General features: G+C 38.0%; 1 protein-coding gene across 6 annotated transcripts in view; it reads right to left on the bottom strand.

Moving 5' to 3' along the window:
* LOC18421742 (Zn-dependent exopeptidases superfamily protein) overlaps positions 1 to 13,462 on the bottom strand; it is an 83,175-nt gene that overhangs the window by 30,896 nt on the left and 38,817 nt on the right. For 3 of the 6 annotated variants that reach the window (XM_088863952.1, XM_088863951.1, XM_011622027.3), the window contains exons 7-8: positions 13,150 to 13,305; positions 771 to 944 (exon numbers count right to left, since the gene is read on the bottom strand). In XM_088863952.1, coding sequence (XP_088720078.1) covers positions 771 to 944; positions 13,150 to 13,305 — 330 coding nt within the window. The remainder of the gene's footprint in view (positions 1 to 770; positions 945 to 13,149; positions 13,306 to 13,462) is intronic. The other 3 variants (XM_088863953.1, XM_088863954.1, XM_020662340.2) reach the window with 1 other exon arrangement.

The raw sequence follows: 13,462 nt of genomic DNA, 5'->3' as shown, positions 1-13,462 counted from the left end.
TCATTTCTTGTCTTGTCACTCACCCATCTCAACATCCTCATCTCAGCTACACCCATCCTACGGATAAGTTATTTCTTGACCGCCTAACATTCCATCCCATAAAGTATGGCTGGTCTTACAGAAATCAATGGTATATGCAGAAATCACTTAAAACTTTAGATGCACATGTCCACTTCGCCCAACCAGCTCTAATTCAAAGTGCGACATCTTTCTCAATCTCTCCATAATCTTGGATTATCAACCCAAGTTATTGAAACTCTGCCATGGCCGGTCCCAAAATATCACTATGCCTATTATCATTTTTACAATCATCACAAAACATATAATGTTCCAAAGAAAGTTGACGTCAAATATTCCAAAAAGAAAAATATATGAGCAAATGCAACACAAACATTGCATAACACAATTTACACATGTCGAGGAGCATGAAAGGTGGTCTTTTATAAAATGCTAGGTATAAATCCAAAATGCACTAATCTTGCAAATTTATAGAAAAAGGGTTATTCCAATATAATTTGGTTGAATAAACATCGAAATTAGAAATTCTAACCACTATAATCAAAATTTGTACACAAGAGGATCTAAAGCTATGAAATAAAATGCATACATGTGCAATGGCCTGTCTTTGGTCCAATGTAGAGAAAACTAGATTGTGCTATGTTGTCTCCACAGTAGAGGCTTCAAAGTATAGGCCACCATAAAAGCCAAATAAAAAAACATCATATTATGTTTTGATTCGAACTATGAACTAGCATGTGAAAAGTTCCAACCTTAGAACCCGAAGAGCAGAAGGAATTAGTGATCCTTGCAAGAGCATCTAAAATAATGGGAGAACCGGCTCCTTGCGCTGAATCAGACCCCACTTCTTCATGGTCGAACAATGCTACCATCCTAACACCAGTCTCGTTCGCAAGAGAACCCTCAGCAGTTGAATCAAATAACGCCTGAAATTGAATAAGGTAATTTAACAATATATCAATAAAAGGAAAAGTATACAATGAGACGATTTTACGTTCGGTACAAGGTGATCACAATTAGTCTTGACCATTGGATGTGAAATTGGGTGGCTGCATTTATTCCATTGACCAAGCTCCAAGTTCAAAAGAAATTTTCTCGAACTTTGCAACACACCCAAGGTATCAGATTTCACATAAGAAGGTAATAAGTAGTTGTGACCTCTTTATACAAAGAAAAATGGTCTCATTGTATATAATCCCCTAATAAAATGCCTCGCATTCTAGTGGGAAGTAAATTATATGTTTTGTTTGCATATCAAGACTAGGAAGCTAACTAGAAACTTGCAAATAGAAGGTTGGTTTCCAATCTTAATGGGCCCGAAAAGTAAGGTTCTGCTTCTCAACATGAAGTAAGTAAACATTTATGCATACGACTCATTCTCTTTACTAAATTAGCAACTCAAAGTTACATATCGAACAACAAATATAATCAGGCCCAACAAACTCCAAGGTTAAACAAATTACTTTATCATCTAAGCAAAATCAGCAAGTCTATTCAGCTTTCAAATAAATTATGTCGAAACATCTAAAGAAAAAAATCAATCGATCATTTCATCTATCATGTTTAAGTGACCATGGGATCCAACTTATGATGAAATATAACAGGGAAACATAGGATTTCATATTTTGTTCTAGGACAAGGAGTTTATTGCAGATGGAAAAACAATTCCAAACATTGTTGTTAAGGGCCACATGATAAGTAGAAAGGAGGGAAAGAGCTGTATCATAGTAATGACTTTTACATGGATCTCTCTCTCTCTCTCTCTCTCTCTCTCTCTCTCTCTCTCTCTCTCTCTCTCTTGTGCTATCATTTCTCCCTAGGGCAGCATTTCTTTCACATGGAAATTAAACCAGCATTTCTTTCACATGGAAATTAAACCAATGGACAGCAAAGGGAGAGAGAAAAGCAGGAAAGTGATAAATACTAAGAAACAGAATTCTCAAGCCTTTAAAGGCCTTGAGAGCATGTAAAAACATATGATTTTAGTAGTATTATAATCCAGTGGGATCATCGTCCATATGGGACCAGTGAGGCATGCTTCATCATGCCCTTATTGGACACTCTAGGCCCAGGAATGGAGTCCAAACCTTCAGCTTTAGGCATAGGTCAGCCTCTAGGGCTAACCCTAGTTGAGGTCAGAGATGCCCAGGATGGATTAGCTAGGAGGATGTCTGTCTCCTATGTGTGGTTGGTGTCTTGTAAGGGTAAGGGCCAAAGTCATAAACATTATCACCAAAAGGATGTAAATATGACGACAACATCTATGAGAAGCGACCCGTGGGGGTAAGATGTATACATGTGCTGAAGAGAGGCCCCTACACCATTGCAATAATGTGCACATGTCCATGTGGGACATGACTTGTCCAAAGGGGGCCTATAATACACACACTAGACCTATGTTCCCTTCATTTATTGGCTGGTTTTGATGGATCTAGCATGGGTCCCTGTGATATACTATAGGTCGTGGGTTCCATTGGGTGGGTTTGAGAAGATGGACTGTGAACCACTGGATTAGCATAGGTGGAGTGCCTTGGTTATTTTGCACTATCTTGAGCCACTAGATCCAATTCTCTTTTAATTATGTTTAATACATCATCATCATTCAAGCCTTATCTCAATTATTTGAATTTAGCTATATGAATCATGTTCCACCATTTAGCTCTATCAAGGTTATATACTTAGTTAGACCATAAGTCACCATATCTCTTCTCACTACTTCCCTCCATATCCTTTTGGGCATGCCCCTTTAATTTATATTTAAAAATTTATTGACCACTAAAATGAACTTATAAAGTGCTTTGGACATTTTAGTTTTCCATCATGAAGTTTTTCAAAAAAATAAATAGGCATTTCAGCTTTAAAAATTCATTAGGCCTTTTAAAAATATTGGGAGGGGATTAAAAATTCATTTGGGCCCATGAAAATTATGGGAGGCCCACGTAATGAACAAGGGTCCACATGTGGGAGGCCCACAAGGTGTGGGGAATGGGGCCAATTAGGGCCCCCATGACCCACACGCTACTCGTTTGGTGACTTCATCTCTTTCTTTTCACATAATATTACATAATATTTGTTTTCAGATATTGAATGGAAAAGGGACGAAGGTGATTTATAAATTTTGGGAAATTATCTCCATACTTTTGAAAGTGTTATGGAATTTTTAGTATGAGATTATATTGTGATTTATATTGCAGAAAGTTCCTAAATCAAAAAAGAATGGATCAAGGAAACTAAGGGATAAAGGTTTTGGATCCTTCCCTTCATCATGATGGTTGATTTAGGGAATGGATGGCTGAGATCAAAAGCCTCTCTTCACCCTACAGATCACCGCACATTGACAGTCCAGATTGAATATAAGATGGAAAAATATAGTTTTCCTATTATAAATAGATAGTATGGATAAACCCTCAGAAACTTGAATGGCCCCTCTCTCTATAAGCTACATGCCACTCTCCCTCCATACACACTCTCTCTCCACCTAGAAACCTTAAGGGTGGCACACCCATAAGAAAACCATAAGCCCTCTTTTGATTGTGCTATGGTGTGATGTGTTTTGTTGTACGTCAATTACACTTGGATTTGCTCTCTCTTCAACCCAATCAAGTTTTGGGTTTGCCATTAAAGCTTGCCATCTTAAGGAGATTGAAAAGAGATCAAGATCAGTGCACCATCGAGCTAGATGATCTGGAGCAAGGTATGCTTAAATCCTTTAGAGGTGATCCGAAGAATTTCTTTTTTGGTAAAATGCTTCGGTTGTTCTTGATTCCTTTATGTGTTGTATTTTTTGAAAGTATAAATAAAAGAAATATGTTTTATGGCAGTAAGTGAGGATCCTTATTATAGTAGATTTATTTTGATTAGTTTTGCAATATAAGTGGAACTTGTAAATAGGCACACCAATAAAGTTGCTGAAACTTTTTGTTTACATACACCTTGCTGAAACTAATTATGTGACTTACAGCCACATAATTAGTAGTTATCACTTTTTTGCTTTTTGTTTAATTCTAACATTGTTGTTAAGAGCCATATAATAAGTAAAAAGAAGGGAAAGTGTGGTACTAAAGTTAATGACATTTACACGACTGTGAGAGGACTCTGTCCCTCTCGTGTTATCATTTCTTCACAAGACAGCATTTCTTTAACATTGAAATTAAACCAGTAGACAGCAGGGGGAGAAAGAGAAAAGCAAAAAAGTGATAAGCACTAAAAAACAGAATCCCCCATAGAAGTTTAGTGAAAACTAAAAAAAATAAGGGACCTGCTTGCAATCACATTACAAATCCGCTAGACAAGTCTGTGGAGATCCAAGCAGCACCAGCTAAATTCACATGTAATTTAGGAATGATGTGGGCCATTGTTCACATATGATTAGCAAGATCACATACACTCATAGGTATTGAAAGGCGTGGCTATGTGGAACTCAAGGTATTACATTAAAAATAATTCTTTTTTTTTTTATTCAATATACCTGAATTCCACTTACATCGGCCACTATACACTGTTGTAAATTAAATTTAAAACCCTAAATATAACCTAGGATCTTTACTTTTACAGTCAAAGAAAATAAAAACCATCCAGGAGCAACAAACAATCTTCAACTATAGTTTTAAGTATAATATATGTTTTTCAAAATTCATAGAAAAATATGAAATAAGACCGAAAAATAATTAAATCTACTAAGAAGACTTACTAAAAAGCGCCCGGAGTTACCCTCACAGGTCTTGATCTACCTCACACGATTCTCTAACCGATGACACACTTTATCCCTTTTGATATTGTTAGAATTTCAAAGATGGGAAGCTTTCATAAATCTCTTACTCTTAGGTCTTTAAAGAGCATGAAAGCCTAACTAAGGTTTGTAGGAACCTTTAGGAATAAATTAGGGCTGGGAAGGCATAGAATCCTCTTAGGCTGGGCACACCCCTTTTTTTCTCCAAATAATAAAACCCTAATTAGGATTTCAATGCTCACCCTTATCTTATCAAATTTTGGGTGGCATGACCCCTTTTGGAAGGGGGGGAGAGAGAAAAACCAAATTTTAATGAAAGAGAGAGAGAGAAACTTGCTGCATGGAAGAGAGAGAAATGAGTTTTGAAAGAGAGGGGCTCAATGGTATTTAAATAGAAACAATTACTTTTCCTATTTGGGTTAGAAGTCCTTCCTTAGGTATTGTCTATCCAATGACACAACTTGACCAATAGGAACATAAGAAATTTACGCGGTGAAAGAGAACAAATCTAAAACATACATCCCACAAATCAGCCATCATCATTATGAGAGGATTATTGGGAACCTAATCCCCTTGTAATTTGACCCAAGTCCAATTTCTATTTAAAATAGGAATATAACCAATCCAAAACTTCATAATATCTTTCCAAAATCTGTAGGAAGTCAAAATAATTACAGTTTAGATCAAACCAAACTCCGAATTAAAACAATCTTTTGATATTTAAAAGATTCTCCTAAAATAATTTTTTTAAGTGGTTCCCACAATGGTCCATGTCCCACTCATGGGTGGTACACATGCAGGACTAGATCCTGGACCCCACAGGTGCCCTTCCAAATTTCAGAAATTATTTTTTTGAGTGGTTCCCACAATGGTCCATGTCCCACTCATGGGTGGTACACATGCAGAACTAGATCCTGGACCCCACAGGTGCCCTTCCAAATTTCAGAAATTATGAAAATGCCCTTTTGAAGGATTTACAGCAAAAAGAAATTTTTAAAATTCTGAAAAATTAATAAAATATTTTAGAAGTGGATTGTACCAATGGATCAAGATTACCATGATCCGCTACTGTTTTGTTATCCATTCCAACAAATACCCATGACCCACAATCTCGATGCAAGGGGTCATGATTGGCTTGTCAAAGTTGAACAATAAACAGTGGAACCATGATCATGGAATGAGGGTTTTAGTCCCTCCCTTGAAGAGAAAATCCCACTTGTACCACAATGCAAAAGGGGCTCTCTATGCACATGTACACATATCCAAGGCTGCTTCCCAGTAATGCGGTTGTCATGTGTACAGGTTGTAAGAAAGGTTGTTCAGGTTTTGACCATTGCTCTCATAGGCCTACAACCGCATACAGGAGATCACACAGTTCTCCTGGCCTACAAGCATCATCCCTAATCATCTCTCCGACCTCAACAAGAGTGACCCACTGTAAACCCTTCTCGGTAGTGCCACATGCCCAGAAGTAAGGGTTTTGGGTGTAACTACGGCCATAAAATGCCCAACCCATAGTCAGTCAACATACACACTCACACTGACACGCATATTCCAATATAAGTTATCATTTTTACAAGCTCTATAGAACTTTAAAGGCCACAAAATCCAACAAGAATAGTAGTTGAGGTTGAAGGGTAACACCACATTCCAATCATGAACAGATGGTAGATTGGTTCGTTGAGGCTAAGATCAATCAATTCCTACTACGTAAAACCCCCTACTATATTCATCACAACGATTGAGGGGGGTATCAGCATTTAGGTCATCTGCTGAACTCATATATCCTTATAGACAATTTGGTGATTCTTTTAGACTTATGTGACTTTGATTTTTCATCATCACCAGAAGGGGCATTTTTGTCATTCTTATTGAATGCGATTTGTGTACAACAGATTTGAATCCAACATTCTTCTTTAATTTGAGCTATTCTTCACTATTGTTACAAGATGTGCGACAAGGGGGGACCACGAAAGGACGTCATTCCAAAACTTATGATGGCAATAAAGAGGGGACCAAGAAAGGACTTCATTCCAAAATGACATGGCATTGCAGCTGTCCAACAGATCAACAGCCAAGAGGACACAATCTACACATATTTCACAAAAAAAAAGATATGAGAAAATGAATCGCTAGCTTAAGTTAGTACAAGGTCCAAACTTGATTTCTGCCGAGTTATCATTTCTCCATTGGTATTACTATAATCTCTGTGGAATTTCTGAAATCACATTAGACACTAGAAATGAATGTGATGAGACCCAAAGTGACGCCAACACAAAAGTTAGAACTTTGGAGGGATTCTCTAGAATCTAAAAGCTTTAAAATTAGTCGAACTAAGACAGAGTATATGGAACAGTGTAGGAAAAATCAGGCAGTTCAAATTCTAACCGCTCAGTTAAACTCGGTTAGACTGGAACCAACCACTGACTCGTTCCGGTTTCGGCCAGTTTTGGTGAACTGGCCGGGTACTTTAAAAAAAAATTACATAAAATCGCATAAAATAAGGGATTTTGTTTGTAATGTGTCTTTTAATGTTTTTCAAGACTGGAAATTGTTTTGGCCATTAATACTTATTTTTACATTTTCCCATCTTTTCAAAAATTTCGAGAATACCCCTGGGGACAAATTAATTTTTTTCAAATCTATTTTTTCATTAATTTTCAACTTCATTTGAATGTGCTTTGTTTAATCATGTTTTCAATATACTTTTCATATTTTATTAAATTTTTTTGTATTTTTATTATTTTTTAATACTTTTTTTACTACTCGGGACTTGTTTGGTTAGGCCACAACTGTTTTACCGGTTAGGTTGGTTGAACAGACCGTTTTATCGGTTAGGCCAGTTGAACCGCTTCCGGCTTCATGTCCAATTAACCATTCCAGTTCGATTTTTCTGACATTGATATAGAATGGAAGTTTAGTAATAACATGAGTAGAAACGAGGAAGTAGTTAAGATTGACGGTTAAGAAATACCAAAAGGAACGCGCTTTCGATATCTTTGGTCGATAATCCAGGAAAATGAAGAGATTAAGGAAGATGTTGCACATAGAATTAGATCTAGGTGGGCAAAGTGGAGATGTACAACCGTAGTTTTATGTAATCGCCACATATATCAATAAAGCTGAAGGGAAAGTTCTATAGGACAGCTGTGAGACCAACTTTGCTTTATGGGTCTGAATATTAGGCGATCAAGAAACAACATACCCATAAGAAGAGTAACTGAGATTGAGGATGTTGAGATCGATACATTAGGGAGAACTCAAGTGTGGCTCCAAAAAGTGATAAGATTAGAGAAAGTAAACTTAGGCGGGTTGGCCATGTATATCGCATACCCAGTTTAGTACTTGTTAAGAGGTACGAGTTGGTTCAAGTGAAAGACTCAAAGGGGCAAAAAGTAGGCCCAAAAGGACATAGTTGAAAGTAGTGAGAAATTATATGGGGACTTATAGCCTCACTGAGGGTATAGTCTTTGATAGAGCAGAATGGCGGACCATGATTCGTATAGCTGATCCCAAATAGTTGAGAAAAGGCTCTAATGATGATGATGACCGTCAGAATGGATGCCGAAACCATGTAGTGGTATAACATGCAAGTGAACATCTTTTTTTCTAATTAGGGTGAATCAGTGAGGATGATGGGCCCTTATCTGTTTTATTAAAGAAATAACAAATTATAAGACCAATTACAAACATTTTACAAAGGATCTAGATCATCTGGGAGACAACCACGCCACACTATTGCTTTTATCATGAATAGCGCCCTCTTTGCTAGAAAGTTAGCAACCATATTGGCCTCTCTATATATGTGAAAATCTTCCACTAATGGTCTGAAAGGATGAGAGACTTGCCTTGTAGTTAGCCGAGACTACACGCAACTTCCATGGGGGATTACATCTTTGTTTCAAGGATTCCACAAGCAATCTAGAGTTGCTTTCGATGATGAGGTGTTTGCAATTGAATTCCTTTGCTAGAGAGACGCCCAAGTTCAAAGCATCGAATTCGACAACATTATTAGAATTGAAATCTAGGGGAACTGCAAAGGCAGCTTGAAACCACCATCATCATTCCTTATGATACCGCCACAACCAACAACTCCAGGATTATGGATGGAGGAACCATTTATGTTAAGCTTGAGGTGGCTAGTAGTGGGGGAAGCGACCATGCCACTTGCAGTGAAACATGAGAAGGCTCCACGTGCCAGTGCAACTAGAGGTTTTCTGTGATTATGCACTCCGAATAATGAAAGGCCCAAGTGTGGGCCTTCGTAAGCGAGCTGAAGAAGTGGATGATTCGCCTCAATAAATTTTCCCTGGATGTTGTTTCCTCCATGTAAGCGAGAATTGTATTCTTTCCCAATACAGCAGATAGTGACAAAGAAGAAAGACATCCAAACATTTTTCATACCAGAAGATTTAAAGCGAAACTTGATCCACTTGGTGAACATCACAACCATGGACTTTTTGATGAGCATATTTTTGCCAAATCTCCAGAGAATAGACTGCTAAAGTACTTGCGAATAGGAACAATGCATAATAATATCGTTAGTAGTCACCTCTTGGAGGCAAAGGGGACATCTAGAATCCACCGACAAGCCTCATGACCAGAGCAAACCAGTGGTAGGCAGTCAGGCATGAAGATATAGTCAAGTGAACCACTTTGCTCAGGGCGAGGATGGCATGGACCAAAGGGCTTTAAAAGCTTGTTGTACAAGGGTAGACTCGTGAATCTGATCCCATGCACTCCCAACTGAAAAAGCACCATTAACAGAGTGTATCCATACCAGCTGATCCACTAGGGGGCAGATGAGGAGCACATGAGGTTGTACCTCCTCCCAAGCATAAGGGGGACCAAAGTGGGGGATAGTAGGGATCAACTTTGGGGCAAACCTTCCAGATATTCAAACACTATATTTGACTAGAGCACCCAGATCTTGTGTATGTTTGTCCATTGATTCTCATATATAAATCTCTCTGATAGCCACAAGTCAGCCCAAAAATTCCATCACCTACAATCCATCTCACATTGTTCCGCAACGAATTTAGACCCAAAGTAATACCTCTCCAAGCATGAGAGCAACTTTTAATCTGAGTAAACCAGATAGATGATTTGTGAAAATATCAGTGCTTTAAAAGAAAATGGAGGGATTGAAGAAGATGTCGCACAAAGAATTATAGCTGGGTGGGCAGGAGATGTGCAACTGAAATTTTATATGATCGCCACATACCAATGAGGCTGAAGGGTAAGTTCTATAGGACAACAGTGAGACCAACTTTGCTCTAAGAGACGGAATGTTGGGTGGACAAAAAACAATATACCCATAGAATTAGTGTAGCACAGATGAGGATGTTGAGATGAATGAGTGGCAAGACATGAAAGGATAGAATTCGAAATGAATACATTTGAGAGAATTTAGGCGTGGCACCAATAGGCGATAAAATGAGAGGGAGTAGACTTAGGTGAGCTAGCCATGTGTGATGGCGACCAAGTACAACACCTATTAGGAGGTGCGAGTTAGTTCAACTGGAAGGACTGAAAAGGGCAAGGGGTAGGCCCTAAAGAATGTGGTTGGAAGTAGTCCAAAAAGATATGGGGACTTATAGCATCACTGAGGATATGGCCTTTAATAGAGCAAAATGAAGAACCAGGATTCATGTAACCGACCCCAATTAATTGAGAAAAGGCTAAAATGATGATGATGATCTATGTTTTAAAAAGCAGGCTAAGAGGGAAGATGGGTTTGAAATGATTCTCCATGAATTTTCATCATACCATCCATATTAAAGTCGTGAACATGTCACAGCACAAAACCCCATTCTTCAGTTTTCAGACAAAGTATTCCAACTAACCTAATGTCACTGCCCCAAACCCCCTTCTTCAGTTATCTGAGATTGCCCACAGAAAATTAAGCTAAAGTTTCTCAATAATGTTGTAGGTGCGGCTGAGAAGAGAGAAGGGGAGGAGCCAATAAATTGACGAGGCGCTGAGGACTGACTTTAGAAGTTGTAATGTCTTGCAAAGGAGAGAGACAATGCTTGCCAAGAGCCTATTTTGCTTATTATCTTCTCAAATACGCTATGGCAATGAGAAAATCTCAGCAGCCCATGAAATAACGGCAAAACCAACGTACCTCACAGGGAGATATGCAATCTTAGATTTGAGAATATCTAGCACCCTGCTTTTTAATATTGCATTTACCCCAAAGAAAATTATTTTTCTTTTACTGTGGTTGAGCTTCTAGACTATGACTAAACAGAAATCATCTAGAATATACTTGATAGAAAGAGTTGCTTGAACTGAGGCCTCACAGAAGAAAAGGGCATTATTTGCATACAAAAGCTGATTAACCCCATAGTTACATCCTGTGGAAAGGCTGATGGAAGAGAATTACTTGCAGTTGCCACCTTAATCATCCTGCTGAGAAAGTCCACGATAGAAATACATAAATATGGGGATAGTGGATCCCCTTGAGGAAGGCCTCTTGTCCCTTTAAAATAGCCCACAGGAGAGCCATTGTAGAGAATAGAAAAGGACAACATAGAAATACAATGTCCAACACAAGTAATCAAGGTCTCTGGAAATCCCACTGCACGGAGTCTGTCTAAAATAAACATCCAGAATACACGAACATAGCACTACTAAGATCCACTTGCACGCACATTTTTCGTATGGCTGAATTTTTATGACATAGAGAGATTAACTCGTTAGCCATGATGACATTATCAATAATCAGTCTCCCCTTAAGATATGCAGCTTGACAAGGATGAATGAAGTCCTCGAGCACCTTCCAAAACTCGTTGGCTAATATCTTGCTGATTATCTTGTAAAATAAATTGCATAGGCCAATGGATCTAAATTCTTTCATGGAAGTAGGGCAAGTGACTTTAGGAATTAGATAAATAAAAGTTGTATTTATCTCCTTTAGAAATTTACCTCTCCCAAAGAATCTTTTAGAGCAATGACAAGATCATTGTGTATTACCTCCCAGTTGAACTTATAAAACTCCATGCCAAAACCATCAGGACCCATAGCACTTTCAGATCATCTCACACAGTTTGTTATTTCCACGAAAGAAATATCACATGTTAATTCATTACATTGATTTTTTGTTACACGCCCTTGTGGAAGGACGTCATTGACTATCGGCCCCAAGAGAGGGTTTTCCTGAACAGTTGATGCCAAGAGTATGAGTTTGATGTGTTAGAATCTGAAATTCGGTTCCCGACTGAATACTTTAAATACAGGATTCTATCATTTCGTCTCCTAGTGAAAATCGACATATGAAAAAACTTGGTGTTTGAGTCATTGTCCTTCAGCCAACTTCCCTCTATTTTTGTCTCTATAAACTCTCCTCCTAGGATAATAAATGCTGCAATTAATTACAGAGCTCAGCTTCTTCTAAGGCCAAAGAAAAATCATTGGGGATCTTCTTAATCAAACCACGCAAACTGAAAGCCTGTCCATGGAGTGTCTTATCTTCATGCCAATATTGCCAAAACGAGTTTTTGTTCCACCTGGTTATGTCACCTTGTAGCCGTTTAAGCTTAGAAACAAATTTGAACATTGGACTGGCCTCAACCTCCCTTTGTGAGGATTGTTCAATTAGGTCGATGAAATCTGGTGCCTCCTGCCACATTGTAAAGTATTTTAAAAGTTCGGGACCTGAGGGTGGGAGAAATGAAGGAATAACCAGGATCGGCAAGTGATCTGATATTCCTTTAGGAAGTAACTCCACTTTCAAATCCAGCATAAACATCAACCATTCTGCATTGTCCAGAGCTCTATCTAGGCGTTCACGAATACATCAAGCCCCAGTGCGGCTATTAGACGATGAAAACCATTCTCTAAAGGAGCCATATCAACCAAAGCGCAAGTGAACATCTCGATTGAGGCACTCAGTTCATCTCACTCAAAAGAAGTTCTCCACAAAAGGACGATGCAGATCCATTTCATTATTCAAACCACACATAAACCAATCCAATCACAAGCAAAGGGAAGAAATTGAGAATATTACGAACAATGAAATTGCACACAGTATAAGAGAAAAGTGGAAGCAATTATCAGTCCCTGTGAATGCAGTAGTTACACATGTAGAGGGAAATAATCAGAATCGTAGTCAGAAAGAAAGAAAAATAAAAATCATAATACAATTCTAATGTCAATTTCAAAAGTTCTAGTGAGTTCGAAAATTGAGGCGCCTGTCTCAAGTACTTCAGGCTTAATCATCCAAAAAGAGCCTTGCATCCGAATAGGTTATGGATAAAGGCATTTTAGAGTTTCAGAGATAAACTTATTTGCAGATACAGAAAAAACTACAGTTAATTGTTATGCAAAATATGCTTTGCATCATGCATATGAGATTAATTCAATAGAAAAACTATTTTCAACGCTAAAATAGTACTCACCCTCAAAGAACAGAAGGACATGCAAAGGTTGTCCAGTCTTCCTGAAAACATAAATTCTTTTGCAGCACCACCTATGATGCTAGGCTGTGTATCGCATGCTTGCAATTCAAAATCACATATCTCATCAGGTTCACAACAAGCCTCAGATGCAAGTAACTGAAAATATATAGAAGGGAGCCATATGATCAAATGAAGAATAACTGCTATGTAGAAGAAAATATAACTACACTTTGTACATAACATCTACAGAGAATTTAGAAAAAGAAATCAAAAAGACTATCATACTTATCCACTATTCCTTCATTTCCCTAAT

Source organism: Amborella trichopoda, chromosome 4 (genome assembly GCF_054954075.1).
Source record: "Amborella trichopoda isolate Santa Cruz 75 chromosome 4, AtrichopodaSantaCruz75HAP2 v2.0, whole genome shotgun sequence".
Taxonomy (NCBI): domain Eukaryota; kingdom Viridiplantae; phylum Streptophyta; class Magnoliopsida; order Amborellales; family Amborellaceae; genus Amborella; species Amborella trichopoda.
This window is presented reverse-complemented; position numbering and strand designations above follow the sequence as displayed.